This window comes from Thamnophis elegans, chromosome 1 (genome assembly GCF_009769535.1).
Source record: "Thamnophis elegans isolate rThaEle1 chromosome 1, rThaEle1.pri, whole genome shotgun sequence".
In the NCBI taxonomy this organism is placed as follows: Eukaryota; Metazoa; Chordata; class Lepidosauria; order Squamata; family Colubridae; genus Thamnophis; species Thamnophis elegans.
Genome location: NC_045541.1, coordinates 67,999,651 through 68,023,240, shown reverse-complemented (window position 1 = coordinate 68,023,240; position 23,590 = coordinate 67,999,651). Strand labels below are relative to the sequence as shown.

The window sequence follows — 23,590 nt, the reverse complement described above, 5'->3', positions numbered from 1 at the left end:
TTCCTGGAGCTGGGCAAGTCTCCTGGAAATACTCAGCTGCATATGCAAAGCATGGCATGGAAGACTCTTTCAAGGTCCATATCATTTCATGACCCACTTTGTGGGTCTGCATTCCAGTGGTGGGTGAGACCTGAACAAAACAATACAAACATGGGCCTCATAGTTAAAGTATCACTAAAAGTCTTTCAGAATAAGAATTGTTTCAAAGGTAAAAGATGCCAGTCCAGTCCTGCCAGGGGAAGACATTTCATGCCTATGGCTGAGAAACAACGCAAATGAGGAAACGGTGTGAATTTTGGACCAGCAATTCTATCCTGCCAAAAATAGCTGTTTGTAGCCTACTTACAATTTAAGGGATGCGGTGGCTCAGTGGCTAAGATAATAATAAATAATAAAACCATAAACCATAAACCATAAAACCATGAGCTTGTTGATCAGAAAGGTCGGCAGTTCGGTGGTTCGAATCCCTAGCAGCGCATAACGGAGTGAGCTCCCGTTACTTGTCCCAGCTTCTGCCAACCTAGCAGTTCGAAAGCATGTAAAAAATGCAAGTAGAAAAATAGGGTCCATGTTTGGTGGGGAGGTAACAGCATTCCACGCGCCTTCACCGTTTAGTCATGCCAGCCACATGATCACAGAGACGTCTTTGGACAGCGCTGGCTCTTCGGCTTTGAAATGGAGATGAGCACTGCCCCCTAGAGTAAGGAACCACTAGCACATATGTGCGAAGGGAACCTTTACCTTTAGCTACTATTTGTTCCCACAAGTAGCTCTATCAGCCAAATGTTAGCCACTTTGATTTCAGCGGGAGCATCTAATATATGCGGCAGTGCATTTTAATATTAAAACTAAGCGTGGTTGAGAAGTGACTTGCTTTGACTGGCTCACTTTTATAGAACTGTAGGCCAGGCTTCTTTTAACTGTAGAAAGGCAAGCACAATTAATGCTGGTCAGGAAGGAGAAATCACTCAGACAATATAAAGAGTATGTTTTACTTTCCCTTCCGGGAGCTCCTGCGAAAAGCTTAAAAGAGGTATGGTAGCAGGGTTAGGTAGGAAAAGTTTAGTTTCGCTATGAAAGAGGCAGCCTTTGTAGCCACCCAGCATTAGCAAAGCATCTGTGAGTCAAGTCAAACTGCTTCACTGCCAGTGAATGAAAGATGCAGAAAGCAGCTGGGGGCGGGAGCAGCATACGAAATGTAAAAGGTTACAGTGGATCCTTTTATGGCGCCAAAATTAGCAAAACTCATGTTACAGACATGAGACCGATACTTTAAAAGTGGAAACTCTCCAGTATTATTACCCTTTCAAAAATTACCCTTTAATGCCCTTTAGAAGTCCTCCCAAGCAGAATGGAATGGCTCCAAACACCAAGCTTGGGCTGGCCAGGCTGAGGAAGGTGCTCAGTCATTGGAAGGCAAAGACTCTCTGCAGATTTCCTGCTGGGTAGAATTAAAGAAAATGTTGCCTCTCAGCCAGCAGAATCAAGGCTGGGAGAGAGAAGCCTGAAGGGTGGAGGCAGAAGACGCAGAGTTCTATCAAACGTATGCAGACTGAATACAGCCCCTTCATTATGGTAGACAATTGAGGATGTGAAGATTGTGCTAAAAGCTTTTTAGAAAAGGAAGGTGGGTGAAGGAATCTTTGGGTACTTTTGACTCCATTGCTGATGTTCAAATGGATTAAACAATCCATCTCAGTATGCAGGAAGCTGGGAGGACAGTTTTTTCTTTGGAATTACTTAGTGCTATGGAAGAGTCAAACAAGAGGTTGCATAGCAGAGTCCAAAGAAGGAAGAATGGAATTCGGGGCATCTGCCATTCACATAAATTTACAAAAGCCCAATGAGATCTGTGGTCAGCAGGGCACCCCCAGGCCTAAAGCAGCCCCTTGTTGTTTGTAGCCGCCTTTTATAGATAGAAAGACAAAATCATTACTTTAGGAGGGGACAGCCTGCTAGCCTGTTGAAATGAATTGGGGTTAAGATGGCAAATTGTGTAGGCTTTCTGTAGAGCAAACATTTGGAAACATCTTCAGTGTGGAAGAGGTCTCAAAATTGTGAGAAGAGAGAGGTTTTCTAATCCCCAGCTACTGCATCCGATGCTGCTAATTGCAATAATCAGGCCCATCGGATTCCATAGATCCCCTGAGTCCAGCTTCCCTGGATGAAAGCAGAGTTGCTTGGTTCTGTGTGCTGCTTTATATTCTGAAATATAAAGTGTCTTTGACTCATCTTCATAGTGATCTGGCAAACTGTGCCTTTCATTATTATTACCAGCCTAAAAATAGGGGCTCGAGAAAAGGTCAGAGAATCAAGCAAGTGGCTTTTTCAAGTTCTCAATGGGAATACTGACTTCAGAGGCACATTTTCAAGACACTGTTTAACTCTTTCCCTCCATAGTATAGCTCCAATGAGGAGTAGGAAAGAGAAAGAGAAGTAAAATCTTTCTTTACTTCCCCACCCATTTACTGGATTGCTCAATTATCTTTGAAACTGCTGTTTGTATAAGAAATTATTGTGTTCAATCCAGGCATTTCCTCTCATGTCTGAAACTATTGCATACTCATTGTGGTTTCAGTAAATGTTGCAGAAATAAATTAATAATTTCACCCCTCCTCCCAAACCACTTAACTTTATTGGGTAACTGCAGGAAACATTCTCAATGTGGTAACACTGTAAAATCATGTAATACCAATAATATCTGAAATTAGCTAAGATGGTTATTTTTGTGTCTTGCTCCAAAAGTATTTGAGAATTGAAATTCATCTTGGTCTTTCTTAGTGATCAGATGTGACTCACCATTCTGAAGATGTGATACTATTAAGTGAAAATAACTATATTTCAAATATGTATTTTTCTCAAAATTTAATTACGAAGCTGTATTGGGGTAGGAATGACACTAAACTGTTGACATGAATATGAACTAGCCAGTTGAAAAGTTCTCAACAATTTTTAAAAGTGTTATGGGTAAAATGTACATGATTGACTGCAGTTTTTACTTTCCCCTGCAGTTTTTATAGCTAGAGCCAGGTTGGCAGATTAGTTACTTGGATGACAGCAGGGGCTGATGGAGAGGATTTAACTCTTTCCCGTCCTGCTATGACCCAAGAAACTAATCACTTTGTGAAGAAATCCATCTAGTGGTAACAATAAGCAAGCTCCATTCAAAGCAAATAGCAGTTTCAGAAACAGGATTTTCTTCTTAAATAGGGGAGCAAAGGGTAAAACACTCTAGAGGCTTGTTATGAATCAATCTTGATGGCTGACACTTTTGGTCTTTTATCATGTCTTCATACAAAGTGATATTTAACTTGCATGATGAAGTTTGTGTGAAAGAGTTCCTATGTGCTTCTTGTGTTGGCCTGACTCACCAACCACTTGTTGAGAACATGAATGCATCATGCTGTCCTCAGCCTAGTCTCTGTCCATCATAAAGACAGCCTCTGTTTGTCTTTTTTTTTTTTTGCTTGTTGGCAAAAGTGGTCTTTTCCAAATTCTCCTAGCAGAAATGCATTTCCTGGTATGTATTTCCAGCACATCAATTGACTAGTGTGTGCTGTTGCAAGCCAGCCACGCTCTCCTCCAATCACTGGTACCTGCCTTTCATGGATGCCTAGTCTTGGGCTGTCTGCTCCCACTAGAAGGAACTTTCCTACATAAATCCCTGCAAGGTGCATCTTAGGCTTATGTGGACTCCTTATATACTGTATATACTCGAGTATAAGCCTAGTTTTTCAGCCCACTTTTTGGGCTGAAAAAAGCCGCCTCGGCTTATACTCGAGTCAGTGAAAAATTTGCCCGAAATGGAGGAGAAAAAGGGGCGGGGCCATGCCACTGGGTGACACTCGTGAATGGCCCGGTGCCCCTGTAAGTTTCCCCTCCCTCTGTGTCAGTTTGCCGCGCAGCGCGCACCGCACCATCCCCCCTCCTCACGTTCTAATGTAATGCAGGGCTGTCTTACGATTCCCCTTCCTCCCCCTCCTGCCGCTCTGCAACGATGTCCCACCTCCTCCTTGTTATGGCAAGCAGCCACATAGCGATGTCCCACCTCCTCTGGTACAGTGATCCAATAATAGGAATCACTGTGCCGTGTGTCATAGGAGGCGGGACATCGCTCCCGCGGCTGCACGGGACATCATCATCACAGCGGGACATCAGCATCATGAGGTGAGTGAAGTATTTCATTGAATACACCGCTAGTTTACTGTTTTTCTTTGAAATAAATATTCAAAAACATTATTGGTATCTATTTTTATTTTTGAAATTTACCAGTAGCTGCTGCATTTCCCACCCTAGGCTTATACTCGAGTCAATAACTTTTCCAGTTTTTTGTGGTAAAATTAGGTGCCTCGGCTTATATTCGGGTTGGCCTATACTCGAGTATATACGGTACCTGAAAACATTTTTAGTTTAGAACTCCAATCTGCCAGTTCCTACATGGGTGAGGCACTGGTGTATTGCTAGATATGTGAAGAAGTTCAAGTGGTATGAGTGGGTTATACAAGAGCTATTGTCACTTTCTTGTCTCTGCCTGTCACCCTATTGTGGCAAAGCCCAGGTAATTGCTGTGAGATAGTGTTATTTTGCATACTTTATGGGATATTCATAGGGGCTGTAATCACTTGCGATAGGAGTCACCTTTGCATCACTGATAGATTGTGATATTTGGTACCCGGAGTGAACTTATTATGAGTTTGACCAGTTTCCTTTTCCCACCAATTGTCAATCTTTTAATTTACAAGGCTGATATTTCTCTGTTCAGGAAAAAAAGCCCCAGCTGACAAGCAACTGAAATTCGGTCAGGAGCTCCACTCTATATTTATCCTCCAGCCCATCCATGTATTGGCTGGAGTCTTTTTGGACAAAGGTCTACCAGAGTTAGAGAAGATTAGTAAACTGGTTGGCTCTTCTTCCTGTTGCTTGGACTTTCAGGAGAAGAGGTCTGCCTTCGTGCTGAGCATGCGTCAGCTGACATGTTACAGGTGCAGAGCATCTCCAGCTGGGCTTTGTGCTTTGCATTATCTCAGAACCCCCATCCTAAAGTTCCACAAGCCAGATGAGGCTTCTTGCACTGGGCATGCAGAGAGGCTGCTGATGGCATATCCAGGAGCTGACTGGAAGCATCAGAAGAGGCTCTGTTGAAACTGCCAGAGGCAGCCTCAGCAGTGAAGGAGGCAACCGCTTTGCTTTGCTTTGCTTTGCTTTCAGATGTGTAGACTGGATGTTGTTTTGAGAATAGTTTCAAAGCCTACTTCATGTGAAACTTCATGATAGCTTGTGCCGATCATATGATACATTATTAATTAGCTGAAAATAGAATTTAGTCCAAAAATGTACCTTTTTGGTCACTTCTCCCATCTTAATTTTAAGCTTATAATCTCTTCCTCAGCTAGCCTCCTTTCTTTCATTCTCCCTGAGTATTTCCAATATCCTCAATCCAAAATTTCATTTTACTGATACAGCTGGATGACCAGAACCTTCTGTTAATCTTCTGTCTTCTAACGATGTCCATAATTGCCACAACTGCCTACCTATCTACCAACCAGGGGTGGGTTCCTGCCAGTTCTAACCTCTTCTACAAATCTACCATGCCATTTAGAACCGGTTCCAGCTCCCTCCCCCCGCCCGTCTGTACTACGCTTGTCCCACCCGCCGCTCACTGATTGGCTGGCTCACCAATCACTCCGCCTGCCTCTAAAAGTCCTATCTAAACCTTAAAGTCTTAAAGCTGTCAAGTTTGAACACCCCTGGGGTTTTTTTTCTAAAGGGTTAAGGGTGCAAGGGTCTTGTAACTTGATAGCTTTAAGACTTGCAGACTTCAATGCCAGAGTTCCTGAGCCAACATGACTGGAGGAGGAATTCTGGAGTTGAAGTCCACAAGTCTTAAAGCTGTCAAGTTTGAACACCCCTGGGGTTTTTTTCTAAAGGGTTAGGGGTGCAAGGGTCTTGTAACTTGACAGCTTTAAGACTTGTGTGCTTCAAATGCTAGAGTTTCTGAGCCAACATTTTGGTTGCTAAGCAAGAGCGTTGTTAAGTGAGTTTCACCACATTTTACAAGTTGGCCATGTCCACCCAGTCACATGACTGCCAAGCCACTCCCACCCAGTCAAATGGCCAGCACACCACTCCCACAAAGCAGACCACACCTACAGAAGAGGTTCTAAAACATTTTGAAACCCACCACTGCTGCCAACCTACCTACTATCTAAGTTCAAGATGGACAGCTGGAGAAGAAAGCCATGGTATCTGGTGGAGATGAAGTGAAAATATGCCACAGCCTCATATGCACTGACAGCTCAGGCTCCCCTTTTGTTTTCCAGATCTTCCTATACCATGGGTAGTCTCCTCATTGCATTTTCTTCAGCAGGTGAGTACTTCTGAATGAAGAACCCGCTTCAGCTCACTAAACCTGTGTCGCTATGTAGAAAATGCTAAAGAAAGTAAGCTGAATACTGGTGATGAATCATTGGGAGGTGTTGGATAGATGGGGAAGGTTCTCTGCAGTTTGTTTCCTGTAAGATCTCTGTTTGAAGGTATGAAATGCAAGATTAACAATGAATAGAAGCATATTCTCTGGGGGGAAACAATGCTAATGTTAACTGAATATATAGTGTAGAAGGAAAATGAGACCTTTAGTTACATTAGAGGAAATATCTGAGATGGTAAACATTTTTTGAAGATGTAGATGTTAAAACAACCGTAATCAAACGACATGCTGCATGTGATGATGGTTTTTTTTTTTTTTAAGTTGCACTCAGTTTTATGATCTTTTTTGAGATGGTGGTTAAGTGAATTACCAAATGGCATTCACATGATCCTGGAACATTGTAGCCATCATAAATCCATGCCAGTTGCCAAGGGCCCAAATTCTGATCACTTTACTGCAGGGACTGTGTGACAGCCGTTAAGTGCGAGAACTGGTAATAATAATTGGTAATTTTTTTCAGTGGTGTTGCAACTTTGAAAAGTTGCTAAATGAATAGTTGTAAGTCTAGGACGACTTGTAGTTACACAGTTTGGGAAACGCAGATAAATTTTTACCAATTCTGTAATTCAAGCTAAGACTGTGAGATACAGACAGCCTTGTATCTTAAAAATTATATAGAAAAGGAAATACCGTGTTGCCAGGTTTCCTTTCATATAAAACCAACAACTGCTGGGTTTTTTTAAAAAATTCTTTAATGCTCCTACTAAAAAAAACCAAGATCCTTGTTCTCCTTATTCTATTAATTCATCTTAGCTAAAGGCAATTTAGTGGGTCCAGTTATTGATAGTGGACCATTGAGTTAAGGGTAGGGCATGATACATAGAATGTCTTGGTAACTGGTTATCAATGCAATGTTTAAACTAACCTCTGTTGGCTAAATGAGGAGTAATGGCTATCCTTTGACTGTTCAAAGCTTGACAAGTAGTTAGATGTGAAGGATATACCATATCCTAGCTATTCATTGTGCTACTCTCTGAGATTTATCTTAATATATATTTATACAATTATCTTGAAAGGCTACAAGGTGTCTGACTGGATGTGTGCCTCTCTTGAGAAATAATTCTACTGTATGTATTTTTGTTGAGATTGCTTGAGTTGGCTCCAGTTCCCCACAAAAATCATGTGCATTGTCTAGCTTACCTCTGCTCAAGCACATCGTCACATGATAATTTTTGCTAATATTTATCAAAAGACAAAGGCAGGGCAAAGACTGTGGGCTCATGTTTTTTATGACTAATTTCTCAGTCTCCTGAACTGAGAATAAAATATCTGTTGCTACAGTTTGCTATGCTCCTTCTATGTACATTGGGAACTGGTTCATCGGAATGGTTGTATGGGCAATATATGAATGGCTTTTCATGCACTAGCACGACTGACTATCTAGTTCTGGTCTATGAATGAATATGGAAGGTGTACAACAAGTATTTTGAATGATAGATTATCTATGTCTTCGTTATGAACATGATAATACAATGATTTTTATTCTTTCTAGCCACTGCAATAATGTTATATCCAGCAATGACATTTATCTCTGTTGGTGGGATCCTTCTCATTCTGACAAACATGCAGGTTTGAATTTCTTCCCTTGTGCATCCTATTGGGGTGGGATGCTGGGAAAGGAAACTGTTCAAAAAGAACTTTGGAGGGGGGGGGCATGTATAAGTTTTATCCATGGCAACTTTTACTTGGGTACTGGAGGAGATCCCAGAGATATTTGTATTTCCTCTTTGGGGGAATATTCAAATGCAGCTGGAAAAGAGAACCATGATGTCATTTTCCTACATGTTCAGAATGTATCAGACTAGTCTGGAGTTGAAATCCCAGGAAAATTGGCCACAGGCATGGAAGAAATCTGTTTCACAAATTGCTTGTTCTTCCATAGCATCTAACTTTTTATATTCTAGCCTGTGTAGAACTGAGTTCATATACTATGTCCTGCTGCCACAAAAGGGGATTCATCCTTTTAATTTATTTCTCCAGGTTGGGAATCTGTTCGGAAAACATCGGTCCACAATCATTACCCTCTACAATGGAGCCTTTGATTCTTCCTCAGCTATATTTCTTATCATCAAGGTCGGTGAAAAGGGCTTTTTTTTTTGGCCTTCCCATATCAATTTATCTTTAATTTTAAAAAAGCCTCCCACTTCTATATTTGGACTTTACTGCCTTGTTGCTGCTTTTGATAGATGCCGGATCATCATCGTAGGCACAGAATTACCTCATTGTCCTTATCTAAAGCACTAAAGCATGAGCTTAGATTCATCTAAATTATCAGCACTAAATGAATTAATGACGAATGATAACTGGTTTAAACATTTGGATGTGAGGGCGATTTGGCTGCGACATCTGTCACCCCATTGATCGCTAGGGTTGATTCGGCTGATCTGGCTGGCTAGGCGGGTGTCCCCTTCCTCCCTCATCGCTCCATGTGTGTCCCTCCCGAAGCTGCGTGCTCGGTGGAAGAGGACGACCATCCCAGATAGAAGGAGTGTACCGATCTTCGGTCAAGGGTATTCAAAGAAACAGCCTGCTCCCATGATGTGGAGGACCACAAGAGAGGAGATAAGCAAGATCGGGGGGGGGGGGGATAAATAGCACAAATACATAATTGAATTGGTTTAACCTTCAGAAATATTTGATCTTGATTTATATGCTGAAAACTAAGACTACAGGTAATACTTTTCCTTCTTGCCTCCAGCAGATTCATTTTCTCATTAAAGGACGTGTGCAAGCTGATTTGGAAATACTGTACATTTCTACAAAGATTAGCTCATGCATACTCAAGACTAGCATTAGTTGCATGCAGACAGCTCCCTTGCTAGTGGGCATTAGAGGAAGGTTACCGTTTGCATTTAGCCATGGATCTGGGACATTTTCACCCATTAATGTTGTTAATGGCCATTGAAATACTAAAATGATATACCAAAGTCACTCCTGTGGATTCAGTTAGTCCACCTGAGGCAGAGCAGAGGTTACAGCCAAAATGAGACAGTTGCCTGTTTCATCCTTCTTTCAAGGATTGGTATTGGTTCTTCTCCAATGAAAATCAATCTTATGGAACTCTAACTTTGAGCAAAAGCTTATCAGGGAAAGAGGTTCTGCATCCTTTTCCCTTTTGCATTTGTTTGGGGATAGAGAGATATGCAGGTTTAGGTAGATCAGCCACAGAAGCTCTGCAGGTAGCTTTGGGCCACGACTGACTCTCAGATCAACCTATTTCATGGGGTTGTTGCAGAGGGAAATAAGAGGAAGGAATGCTATATGTACCACCTTGAGCTCCTGAAGGAAAGATGGGTTACAAATAAAATAAGCATATGTTTATTTTCCTTTTGGGTTGAGCAGGTGGACATCAGGAAGAAAAGTGTAAGGTGGCCTCCTCTCCTTCCTTCTATTTATGGGAGAGTGCTTTGCATTTCAGACACGGAGGGTGGGAAAGAGGGAGGCAGTTGCCTGCCATACAAAGACTGGTCCTCCTTCTGCATGTAGGGAGGGAGCAGGAGAGGCTGGCTGTTGAAAGCAGAGTGAGCCTGATTTCAGCAGGAACTTGCGCTAGAAGTGAGAGAGAGGACTCTTTGTCCTGTTGCTTCTTGTAATTCATGACTCAGCTTTCTAAAGCTCTTTTGTGGCTGAACTTTGCTTGTAGAGGAGAATAAGAACTGGACTTTCTGAGCAATTCCCAGCAGAATGAATAACTAAGGCTGAGAGACCCAAAGGAACTGTACTATGTGACATGTTGCATTGATTATAGCCCCCATTAACCTCCTCCTGCTAACACTATTAATTGGCTGAGTTCATCCAGTATCTAGAGGAGGTTAAGGTTTCAATTTATGGTAGACACCCTGATACTGTCTTAGCCTGCTGTGGAAAGCAGACCATTTATGTATTTGTTTGGGTATAATGTTGTGTGAATTTTAGTTTTATAAACCCAGGATTTATAAGGTGTATACCCAGGATTTAGTGTAGGTATATACTACATTTTAGATTTGAAACCAAAATTGTATGCCAATGTGGATGTGGGGATACACTACATCTATCTCCTTAAAGAAACTGTATTTTTTCTTTGGCTCAGCAGCCATGTTCTCCCCTTTTGAATTAGGAAGCTTGTAAAAAAAAACACCCTCCATTTCTCAAACCATCCAGGAAAACAAATGAAGTCTCAACATCACTCACATCAATGACCTAGCTTTGCCCTATTGGCATCCCTGCCCCTCTCACTGTGGCAACAGGCCCTTTAGAAATGTTCAATGGTGGTACCAAAAAATTGCCCAATCATTTCAGAAGTCACCCACCTCTGCTGAGAAGGACCTATTAATGATCAGGATAGAGGATCAAGTGGAAAGGGGGAACTGAAGCCTTTCCATCTTCCTTGCTACGTTTCTGCAGGAATTCAAGGATTGGCGCACACGGTAGGTGCGTTAAAATACAGCAGGCTTATCTTGGAATGCGTTGTTTGTCCTCAGCTCCTGTATGAACAAGGCCTCTCCCTGGGAGCCATGTTCTTCTTCATGTCTGCCTGCAGCGCCTGGCACTTAGTTCGCACCTTTTTCCTGATGCCCCGATACCATATTCCTTATCCACTGCCCCCAGGCTATACATATGGGTAAGCAGCACTTCTGTCCGATTGGCAGCTGATTCCTCTGTGTGACTTTCCCAAAACCCTAGTCCCCTCTTACATTCCTATCATTTTTCTCCAGTTGCTTCTTCCTTTTTTCTAGCTGTTTATCATGATGCCTGAAATCTTAGTGACCAGAGAACATATTTTAGGAATCTTTAGATCCTCTCAGTTAATCCTATAAAGACAATCCTTCTTTCTGAGTGCTATTTTGGGCACGCACTGTGAAAGCTTGTCCTTGGATTTGTCTAGGGATGTGCTTCTCATCTGACTGTCACTGTACCTTTAACAGCAGTTTAGTGTGCAAAAGTAATTTGATGTCTAGAAAAGCTGCACCAGTAGGTCTATTCTTAACATCCAGCTGCTATTTAAGGTAAAAGATGCATCCATGCATTGTTCTGTTATTAATTTTAGATTCATAGATTTCCTTATGTCTGCCTATTCATCCTAAGCTTTTTTGTTCCTGAGTTTCTGGCCCAGGTGCTACAAAAATTACAGAAAAATCTGAACTTAACAATAGAGCAGGTGGCCTGCACTGGGATGACTCATGTCATTTAAATGACTTAAGTATGCCTGCAGATTAGGTGTCATTAGCAGGCCAGACCTGTATATGTTTACCTGCAGATATGAACACAATTTATTTCATGATGTACATCTCATAGTTCTCTAAGTTCAGTCTGGATTGACGAAGCCACTTCTTCTGAGTGAAAATCAGGAGGGAAACAAGGGATGAAGAGCTGAATTCTCCACTTACTTGTCCCTTCTGTGCTTCCAAGTGAGCCTTTCCTCCCCTAACTTCAAATAATATTTGCAAAGGTATCCTTGGTCTTATCACCTTGTTTCTGTTCCTGATTGCTACAGTAGCTTTGCTTCTTGAAAAAGGAGTTGCAGATCCATCTGCATGCCAGATATAGACTGGCTCTGCTGGTGTAGTTCATGCATTATGCTGAGCCGCAATAAGTGAGTTAACTCATCATTCTGTGCCAAAGCTAAATAAATCACATTATGCTGTTGCATTATGTCTGAACCGGGGCAATGAGTTTAATGGATTCACTTCCAAATAAAGGTAGATGTCAGTATCAACAAGCAGACTAGTAATTCTTTTTTGCATTTCAGAGATACTAATGCAAAGAAAGAGTAAAGGAAAGCGGTAAGGAGTAAGATCTAGAAAGAACAATGATTAAGTCAAAAGTGACACTGAAAGTGGTTACCAGAAAAATACAAACTTCAGTGCCCCTGAGGCTTTCCCCTGCCTTTTGCTTTGTATGTTTGATTACCCATTTAATGTGTATAAATGTTTATTGACTCTGACTAATTTCATTTCAGTTTCGCATTTTCATGCTATGGTTCAATGGCTTCAAGAATTAAGTGTTGGAGCATTCAAGTTGTGAATGCTCCAACACTGGAAGTATTTAAGAAGATGTTGGATAACCATTTGTCTGAAATGGTGTAGGGTTTCCTGTCTAAGCAGAGGGTTAGACTAGAAGACCTTCAAGGTCCCGTCCAATTCTGTTATTCTATTCTATTCTATTCTATTCATAAAAGCTTTCTCGTAAATCCTTTTCCTTCTTTCTGTACATATGTAACATTGGTTATGTTCTGTATGCAAGATGCATGTAGAAATAAGTTCACAAGGCCAACGGGAGAACAAGATGTTTGTCATATTTCCTGTGTCTGCAGATTGAACTGTCCTGGGATTTCCCATTCATACCACACTTATGAGGAACAAGGCTCCCCCAAGATCACAGTTGCAGATGAAGCCCAAGACTCAAATAATCTGCATGATGAGTCAGCACTCAAAGGAGAACAAGCTACCATCAAGGACAAAGGTAAAGGCTGAGGCTGGTTTAGAATAATACAATGACAGAATTGGAAGAGACCTTGGATTCCCCCTTGGATCTCATATTAGCTAGGATTACTTTATTTGGAATGCCTGGGCTATTCTTCTGTGTAGTTTTTAGGTTCTCTGAAAAGGGATTTTTGCATGTGTTTGCCTGTATATATTTGTAGATACACCTCTGTTAATTGTCTTAAGGCCCTGTGTGCTGTGTTATGGCTCCTGGGTTTATCTCATTCTACTAGTCACATTGCCAAAACTCTGACAGCAATGGTAAAATAGGAGTGTGCCTCCATGTACATTTCAGGGGCAGCCTTCACTGGATTTACACAATTCATCCAGGATTGAGAGAGGGTCCTCTGTTTGTAGCCAGTTTCTTTTATTCTCCTTCTTTTGCCTCATTCACTCTCTTTAGAGTTCCATACACGAAGTCAGGTTTGAATTACCCATTTTCTTAGCTGTTAGGCATTGTGGAACATGATCAGCTCCCAAGTCACCATGTGCTTCTAGGCTATTGCAGTCAACTATTTTTTATGGGAGAGCGGATAGGAAGAATGAGCTCAAATGTCATACTTTTTCACTTTTTATGGTTTCCCCAGGATGTGGGATCTACTCCTTGAAGTTCCAGCAAGATATTAATCACATTTAATGTCATGTTACTAGGAAATACTGTTTCCTTTTTCCTCCCAGTGACCCTGCTGCAAATTGCTAGTAAGAAACAGCATGTCAGCCAATTGATCAGAGGCTGATAGAAAAGTGAGAGGGCGCTTTGTGACTTCATACACTGTAGGAACTGTTACCAAAGGCATAGTTAGTTCAACCTGGAATTAAGGAGAAACTTCCTAACAGTGAAAACAATTAACTGATGGAACAATTTGTCTTCAGACGTTGTAGGTGATTCATCACTGGAGACTTTTAAGAAGAGATGGTCTGAAATGCCATAAGGTTTCCTGTTTGAGCAGGGGTTTGAAGATTTCCAAGGTGCTCTCCAGCTCTATTCTGATTGATTGATTGACTTTTGATGTCCTCTATACCAGTGGTCTCCAACCTTGGCAACTTTAAGACTTCTGGACGTCAACTCCCAGAGTTCCAGAGTGCCAGCTTTGCTGGCTGAGGAACTCTGGGAGTTGAAGTCCACAGGTCTTAAAGTTGCCAAGGTTGGAGGCCACTGCTCTATACCCTAGAAACTATTTCACATACTTTTTTTGGTGGGTCTGGTTTGAAGTCAACAAGAATAATTGTCTCATCTCTATTTAACCAAACCTTTTTCCCCCCTGGATTAATAAAACTTAAGCCCACATATGTGTGATTTATAATTAATCATTTATAATTAATCATTTAATCCTGGAAGTGCAGTCAGAGAAACAGTAGCAACTAGTCTCCTGTGAGAAGACATTCTGAGTTTGTGATATAAAAATCAGACTGGACATAATCCAGAGTATATCCACTGGTTTTTTGTTTTTTTTAGGTGATACTGATACTGGAGCAGACGCCAAGCAACCGCCTGTTAAATCCTTCAGGAAATGCATTTTCTCCATGTTATTTTTCTGGCACTTAGTATGGCTGTCAGTGATGCAGCTGCGCCATTACCTCTTCATTGGCACCCTCAATCCCATGCTGAGAAAACTTGCGAATGAGGACAACAGCCTTGGTACTAAGAGAACCCAAAGAATTGTGGGGAAGGAAGGTGGTTTTTGGGGAAGAGAAGGGAATAGGGAAAGATAATCATAAATTTAAGGTAAGTGAGAAGCAAGCAATAAGAAAGAAAGCTATGGAAATGAATAGGGAGAGTTGAAAGTATTGATGGGGGCAGCAAAGTGGAAAATATGAGGAGAAAAACTGATAAAAGACATTGCTTTACAATGGAAGGATGAGCCAGAGTCCCATCAGCTTGCAGCAATTTTTTTTGTCAAGTTGTGGTTTTGTTTTGTTTTGACTTTTTAAAATAATTTGGGGAGAGGTATTGAAGCATCTCAGTTTTTTCTGGAGTCTGATCCTTAATTTGCCTGCTCAAAGTCTTTGAGCAGATGGAACTTGTATATTCTTGTCTTATAAGAAATATGCAGCTGCTGAGTCCTCATATCTCATTTAACCATGATACTCTTGGTTTTGCCTTAATAAGTTCTGGAATCCAATCATTTTTCCTCCAAAAATGGTGCTTTCATATAATCATGGCTTAGCATAACGTGTGAACCTTTCGGGTCCCAAAAAGAAAGTTTTCTCCTAGAATATATTAGATGTTCCATTGCTCTATTCTATTTATGTTGCCCCCTTTTCTCCCTTCCTGGCACAAAAGGCAGGTGATTTCTCCTCCAAGATGTTCTTCTCTCCTGAGATGATGGGGTCAGGATGTAATCAAACATAGCCTGAGGCCTGCCCTGAAAGCTTTTCCCTTACTTCAGCAGAGATAAGCTGCTGAAGTAAGATTTAAATTGTGTCATTTTAAAACTCAGATATGAATAATGGCAGAACTCAGCTGTTGATTGCTAGATAGGACCGGCTAGCAAGCTGAGAGAACTACCAGCTTCCTTTCATATTAGTCTTGTTAGAAGCTTTGTTCCATACCCAAAGGGAGAGTTTTCTCAGTTCTGAGAACTGAATGGCCAAAGAGTCAAAACCTGAACACATTCTAACTTCATCTAAACACAACTACCGTGATTTATAGAAAGGAAAAATCCATTGCATTGGGAAAATTGCCTTTGGAATGACACTGCAGTTATCTTTGGTCTTCCTTTTTTCTATCCACAGTGAGTAGCTACACCAATGCATTTGCCTTCACACAGCTCTGTGGAGTCCTGTGTGCCCCTTGGAATGGGCTTATTCTTGACTGGCACAAACACAGGCAAAAGAAAGGAGAAGGTATGCTCTTTGAATTGTGGGAATTTACCTTCCAGATTAGATTGCCCTGCCAAAAGTGGGGTGCTTTCCCTAACTGAATTAACTCTTGTCATTGCAGGGGCACCAGATCCTGTTGCTGACCTCCGTTCTTGTATCCTGTCCCTAACCATTACAGTCCTACAGTGCCTGGCCTTCTCCATCTGTGCTTCCATTCCAGTGCTGCCTGTGCAGTATGCCACTTTTATCCTGCAAGTTCTGAGCCGCTCCTTCCTCTATGGAGGCAATGCTGCCTTCTTGGCTATTGCGTAAGAGAAATTGGGAAGGAAGGCTTGGAAGGAGTGGGGAAAGGAAGGGAAGCCTATGGCTAAGCATGACACAGAATTATCACAGAGGTTTATGATTCTGATGAGTAAAAATGTTGTCAATCAGTCCTTTTCTATTGGGAGTGCCATATATGCTTTTCCCAGTTTTGCAGGTTTTCAATTGCAAACATGAACTGCTAAAGGAGGTTAAGATTTCTTCCTATGCGCATTGCAATTGGCATACCCAATTCTCCTCCCCTCTTCCTGCTTTAGAAAACACAACCATAACACCCTTTTTTTTTTTTTTTAGATTTTCAGAGTTCTGCTAAAATACCCTCCAATCTTTATTGGACACTTTATTGGGCATTCTGTTTTTTCAAATGCCTAATAACATAGACAAACTATGCTAATAATAAGTGGAGACATGATAGCAGTACTTACACTAACTTATGTGAAAACAGGCATGAAGCTAGATTATTTCTTGTTATTTGTATTTTGCAATGAGAGTTGAATCAGAAAAGAAGAAAGTACATTTCTTGATTCAATCATCTCGAAGCCCAAGATGATATTTCCCCAGAGATATCCATTAATTAAATCTGTTGATATATATTTTAATAGTGCATGATGAATACCACACGTGCTTCCCTTTTAATCATTCTTTTGTGTGAGAGTGCCATGAAACACTGATGTAGGTGCAAACAAGTGCTCCACCCACCTACTTCATCCTACTAGGGATGCAGAAAGATCCAGAAGGAGGGCAAAGTGACAAGTTGCTATAAAGACAATAATGAGGAAAAGTCACTTGATAGCAGTGTTTCAGTATCTCAGGGGCTGCCACAAAGAAGAGGGAGTCAAGCTATTCTCCAAAGCACCTGAGAACAGGACAAGAAGCAATGGGTGGAAACTACGGTAATCAAAGAGAGAAGCAACTTAGAACTAAGGAGAAATTTCCTGACAGTTAGAACAATTAATCAGTGGAGAAACTTGCCTCCAGAAGTTGTGAATGCGCCAACACTGGACATTTTAAAGAAGATGTTAGATAGTCATTTGTCTGAAGTGCTGTAGGGTTTCCTATGTAAGCAGGGGGTTGGACTAGAAGACCTCCAAGGCCCCTTCCAACTCTGTTATTCTATTCTATAGCACTTTAAAATGCTGAGATGATTCCCTTCCTGCTCCCATTTTATTTTACAGTTTTCCCCCTGAACACTTTGGGAAACTCTATGGTCTGGTGATGGGACTGTCAGCTGTGGTGTCCCTCCTACAGTATCCCTGTTTTATACTCATCAAGGGTCCACTAAAAGGGGATTCCTTTTATGTAAGTATTCTGTATCCCTCTCAGGCCCTTTTCCTGTGGGATGTCAGCCATACATCTGGCAGTTGTGTGTTAGGATCCAGGATATGTTGCCTGAAAGGCAGCATTTACCAGTTTGGGGGAAGTGACCGAAATTCCCTTGGAGTTATTTTGGTTGAGGATTGGATGTGTTCATTCTTTTTCTCTCTCTCCTTCTAGGTTAACATTGCCTTCATAGTGTTAATGCTTCTGGCTTTTGTCAATCCTTTCACGGTGTGGCGGGAATGTAAGCGACGACAGAAGGAGCAGGCTGCAAGAAAGCTAGGCCTAGAGACTTCCCTCTGAGTTCATCCCAGTTTAGACTTTGGAAACCTCACCTAACAAAAGGGACCCTTACGAAGGCCTGTGTGGGATTAAACACTGTCTCTAAATCTTGAAGCAGCAAAATAGGCCCATATGATCAGGTGCTCTTAAATCCCTCAAACTTAGAAGGGTTTAACTGTGTCTAAATTTGGGCTAGGTTACTAATTTCATGTTTCAAAACAGGGTTTAAATACACAGTCCCCTCCCCCCCCCGTAGCATTTTATAGAAATTAATACCAGATTCATAATTTGGAGTGGAGGGAATTTATAATATTTTTCACTGTTTTGTATTTTGTATCTTTTTTTTTCAGAGATCTATTTTTGTTCATTGTATAAAATTTTACTATAGAAACCAATTTATTTTTTTTCCAAGCTAAAAATGTTTAATGAACCAGAAGCTGTATTTTTTAATGTGACAGTATTTTAACCTCCCTTTAAACTTTTGAATATGTTGAGAAATCTTCTATTCTCTAGTTTTTAATTATTTTAATATTATATTTAATGCTTGTTTCTACAAATTGAACTACATGTTAACTTTGAAGAATGAACAAAAAAAAATTTTTTAAGCCCAGGAGCAAAAATTCAGCTATTAATAAAAATGATCTATCATAAAATCAAGTGCCAGTCAATGAAAGCTATAAGGGCAGGAAACAGACGGGGTGTTTTTTTTAAATAATTGGACCTCAAGGAACCAATGTTAAAACAATATCAAAAATTAGAGAAAAGGCAGAGTCCATGAATGCTCTATATATACTATGATAGAATAGCAAAAGATTAAAATTCTCATTTCTCAGGCTTAGGGATCCACAACCTTCACTTTCTTTTTCATCTCTCTAGACATTGAATTCTCAATGAGGCTTTATACTTCACAGTCAAGCTCCTGGAAAAGAACATGGGGTAGTCAGTTATTGGATCACAAAACTGCCCCCCTCCACAAATAAGTTAGCCTAGACCAGGGGTCCCCAAACTTTAAGACTTGTGGACTTCAACTCACAGAATTATCCAGCCAGCTATGAGTTGAAGTCCACAAGTCTTCAAGTTGCCAAGTTTGATGACCTCTGGCCTGGACGATGAGTCTTACCACATGCTGGAAATCTCATGCAGATTGGGAGTTGTCCCATAGCACAATATACCATCTGTCGGCTACTGAAAACTCAGTTATTTTATTTTGTGGCTTCTGCATTGGAAAGAATAGTTATGGAAAGGTGTATCTTCCACCCTTCAGATAAAGATTGGAGAGGCTGACTCCTTGCCATCCCCACCCATGTCTTCACATCTTAAAACATCCCTGAAAGCAATTTACAAATTGAGGCAGTCAAGAAGCAAAAGCAAGTGAGTGTTACGTTCCATTGGGATCCAAGTGCTAATCCAATGGAGTGCAGTATACCAAGTTATGATACTTGTCTTCTACATTTTCATTCCTTTGAGAGGGTAAAACCAACTCTGTCTTCTGGTACACTAAGATAGAATCCAAACTTCTATCCTTTTGGTTTTTTTAAAGCTGGAAACTAATACCTAGTAAAACAGTGGCCATTGTTTTTTGGGGTGCTTTGTTCGCATCCTTCATTTTGGAAGGAAGTGAGAGATAACCAAACACTCAATTTCAAGATGTCAAGGCTTAGAAATGTTTCCACAATTATTTATGGCTGAGAGAGATGAGCTAGTCCAGACAAGAAGATGGATGCAATGGAGTGTGGTGAAAACATTGTGTTGGGGTATCTTGTAATTCTTTCACAGGAATAGCAGCTGAGAAAAATTGTTTTGGCTCTTTCTCCACATCTTAACTCAAGGAAGTAGAAAATGAGTTAGGACCTTCTTTGAGACATATCTGACTCAGAAAAATACCCCGCTGACCTAGTGGATGGTTTCCAGATGGACTGATCCTTATAAAAGCAAACAAAGGCACAATGCAGCTAGTCCAGTTTTTCCACTTCCAGTGAACTGGAAGAAGGGGGAAAATAGAGCTTTAGAGGAAGTTATATTCTTATTACTGAAGAAACATTCTGTGAATGAGGCAGAGCAATGGCATCATGAAAACCTCATCTAGAAGAACCTTGCATGTTTTTCAGAACCATCTCTTCATTTACCCCTTATACTTCTAAATAACCAAGTTCTTCTCTTCAGCAGAGTTTATCCATTGCACAGTGCCAAGGTTTATTTAATCAAGAGTTGTTGAAAAAGCTGTAATTGGCACTAAGTTGTAAATCACAGCAGTTGAGTATATGCAATATGCTGAGCCAAGACCAATGAAACTACACGTTGCCTTAATCTGATGGAATAGTAATCATACACTATATCAACCAGCTAGTTAGATCTTCTAAATGTTTAGCTGAGGCTTACTCATAGGTACAGTGGATTTGTATCTTTCCAAATGTTTTATTGTAATGTGCAACTTTATTCTGAGTAAACATAAGATTGAGATGTTTGGATGTTTTTCCTGCATACCCATTATGTGCGCGTTCTTAAATGTTGGACATTGAATTGGCTTCATTGTACAGCTGCTTTTAATCTCTTTCAAAATTAAATGTATGCATTGTCATTCTTAACCTACTTTGAATCTAAGCTGGCCATCTGTTTGTCTGGACAGATTGTGCATCAAGAGCTGAAGTCCAAAACAGTCCAGGTTTGGTGTGGAGGGGAAGAGAGGAATACAAGAAAGTGAAAGATTCTAGATCAGAGTGCATACTGCTTTTGATGTTACATTTTTATATCTTTCCCTTATTTAGGTGACCTCTATGTGACCCCAAGCATGAGGGTTTCTTTTTTTTACTTAATCGTGTTTATAAGGCTTTCAAATGCTGGTTGCTTCAGAGAAAAAGCCATTCCCTATTGCACATTCAAAATTTATTTAAACTGAAGTTCTCATTATGTTGTCTAACTATTATCTTCTGTGGAATTGATAATATATACAGTACTGTAAACTGTTATTACAAGAGCTACTTTTCAAACTAGAAACTAATGAAGTCACAGCTTCAGCCATACAAGCAGTTCAAAATATACCTAATTGTTTCTATAGAATTACTAATTTGGGACTATTTTGAAATATGATTTTGTCAGTTTGGGTATTTTGGTTTTAATTTAAAGTCAGTTTGGCTAACACAGTGGGCATGCTTGTTTATATCTATGTTACTTAATATGGTATTAATTAGTTCTCTGAATTAATATGTTTTCTGCCTAATATAATTTTAATGTGCAAACCGAAAGCAGATTCATGTATTCTAATAGTCTAGATGTGTACACCACCAATATAGAAAAGTACATGTTCTTTTAGAAGTTAACGACAGAATCTGCAAAACCTCTGAATAATATCCCAGCTAAGCACTCCTTTTCCAGATTGTCAAACAAATTATTACATTTGTTTGACTATAGCAATAATTTAGTGGGTTCTCTAGACCATGCTTACTATGCCCCACAACTGATTGATTCTTTACCCTTCCCAGCTAAACTGAGAAATTTCTATGATGGGCTTTTGCACACATGTGGTTTCCGTTGGCAGAACTTTCATCTGAACTTTGTTAAAAATCTGTTTAGTCTGATTTTTGTAAATAGTTCTTTTTGCCAATCTACTTGAAATACACACACACACGCACAATACACACACACACACACACAAGGTTCAGCAGACCACAACCCTTCTAAAGGCAGGACAAACTGGCTTTCAGGACACCAACTGATGACCTGGGTGTAGATAGAAAGGATTCTTGTTGCAGTCCACAGGAATCAATTAGAATGCAAATCTTTCATACCATTAAATAAAACACAGTAGGTGAACCAGAGAGCACTCCTTGAACTACCCCAATTTTTTTTTAAAGTTACATTTGATGCAGCAGAAAAAGATGTCTCCCTGCTTAGTTGGGGTCCTCAGAGTCGCCTGAACTGTGAGATGGCCAGCCAATAAACTTGATAAATAAAAAAGAAGAAAGCATCCTGTGTTCCTGACTCCAGGAGAATTTGGGGTTATCATTAAGAGAGCTGAGGTGGTGCAGTGGTTAAATGCAGCACTGCAGGCTACTTCAGCTGACTGCAGTTCTGCAGTTCGGCTGTTCAAATCTCACCGGCTCAGGGTTGACTCAGCCTTCCTTCCGAGGTGGGTAAAATGAGGGCCCGGTTTGTTGTTGGGGGCAATATGCTGACTCTGTAAACCGCTTAGAGAGGGCTGAAAGCCCTAGGAAGTGGTATATGTCTAACTGCTATTGCTATTAGATGCTGGGGCAAACTCTTCATGTGGTTTAGCTCTATACATAACCCATTGACTCATAATGGAATTAACAAATGATGCTTTGAAGCAATAGAAAGAAAAAAAGGTAGAAACAGGCAATAATTCCAGCTTTTTCTGGCCAAATTCCACAAAATCCAAACTAAAAAGCTTTAGTTTACCTTTTTCTGTTCTTGAAAGAGGCTAGTGAAGAGCACAGAGTCTGGAATAGCCTCAAGATACATTGTTTTGACATTTCTCCCACAAAACATCATGACTGCAAAACCCTAGTAAACTATTTACTTTGATTAGAAGCTAGCTCTTTCCATCAGCTGTAAACATTACATCCTTTTTTTCCACCCCTCCCTTCCACATTCTGGAATTTGGATTGATTTTTGCAGATGACACATGAATATATCTTTTTTAATTTCAAATCACTACTGTGTTTCCCCAAAAATAAGACAGGCTCATTTTCTTTTGACCCCCTAAATAAGCACTTGGTCTTATTTTGGGGGAGGTCTTATTATTTTTGAGGTGCAGGAGGCAGTGAGTGTGGTCACCTCATGGCTGCTGCTGCTGTGTTGCAGGGCTTATTTTAGCCCATGCAGTCAAAAGCCTGATTGAGCTTATTATCCGGGGAGATCTTATTTTGGGGGAAACAGGATAATTGTGAGAATACTGTTTTTTTAAGAGGACACCTGCTTAATTTTAAACATCTTCTGAATCTATCTGAATCATCCTCATCTAATTCTGGAAATAATTGAATCCACTGTGTACTTCTACTGCTCTGTATTTCTGCTTCTCTCGAAGCGAACATTTGGTGTCATGGATCAGTCTGCTGAAAGGACACTTCAAAACTCACAATGGACATGGTCAATGGAAGAATCCATACCTATTCTGTACAGTGAGAGTCCTGAGGCCATTTGGGAGACCAAAGAGCAAAAGAAAGCTAGAAAAGCTGGACCAGAAGCAGTACTGAGACTTGCAGGAATCTATACTGGTATTGTGGAGAAGAACCAGTTTCTCCATGTTTGCAAGCAAAAAAGTGTCAAGTTCAATGGCAGGGTTTTTTTCCCCCCCAGGGAAAGACCCATATTTTAAAATATTGGAAACTTATTGCTTGTCAGTGTGCAGTATGATTGAACAAGCTAGAAAGCTGTTTTCTGTATTCCTTTTGGATATCTGAGACTTAGATGCAGGACTCTGCTTTCTTTTGCTTTTATCTTTGTAAATCAAACAGAAGCCTGTGTGGAATTAGGGAATCTGTAACAACAGGGCCTGGGAACAAAGGCAAATGTCTGAATATTTACAAGATATATTAGCCATTTTTCCCTAGAGCCTGCCAGTTTGCAACGCAATGGAAAATTCAAAGCTCTTCTTCCCCATATGGCTTGTTTTCCTTCTCTACAGGGCAGTGTGTCATCTGATATAACTGAAAATGACCATTTGCCCCAGTGTGTGTGTGTGTGTGTGTGTGTGTATTTGTATGTCTGTGATTACAAATAGCAGCAGTTCATCCCAGCTGCCTCATTGATTTTTCTTAGGAGTGCAAGTTACACACTTTATATACAATTTGTTTTGGTTTATTAGCTGCTGCCTAGAACTTTCCTGGATTATGATTTCTTCAATTAATACATAGAGTGTATTAATATTTTGTTCAGATTT

General features: G+C 40.5%; 1 protein-coding gene across 3 annotated transcripts in view; it reads left to right on the top strand.

Annotated features, from left to right (window-relative positions):
* The window catches only part of SLC43A3 (solute carrier family 43 member 3), a 52,780-nt gene extending 34,344 nt beyond the window's left edge, over positions 1–18,436 (top strand). For 2 of the 3 annotated variants that reach the window (XM_032228209.1, XM_032228200.1), the window contains exons 4-13: positions 6,321–6,367; positions 7,980–8,056; positions 8,468–8,560; positions 10,948–11,087; positions 12,780–12,928; positions 14,405–14,587; positions 15,685–15,795; positions 15,893–16,079; positions 17,268–17,391; positions 17,587–18,436. In XM_032228209.1, the coding sequence (XP_032084100.1) occupies positions 6,321–6,367; positions 7,980–8,056; positions 8,468–8,560; positions 10,948–11,087; positions 12,780–12,928; positions 14,405–14,587; positions 15,685–15,795; positions 15,893–16,079; positions 17,268–17,391; positions 17,587–17,712 (1,237 nt within the window). In that variant the 3' untranslated portion in view covers positions 17,713–18,436. Of the gene's footprint in view, positions 1–6,320; positions 6,368–7,979; positions 8,057–8,467; positions 8,561–10,870; positions 10,894–10,947; positions 11,088–12,779; positions 12,929–14,404; positions 14,588–15,684; positions 15,796–15,892; positions 16,080–17,267; positions 17,392–17,586 lie in introns of all 3 variants that reach the window. The other variant, XM_032228217.1, reaches the window with a different exon arrangement.
* Positions 18,437–23,590: the final 5,154 nt, after the last annotated feature.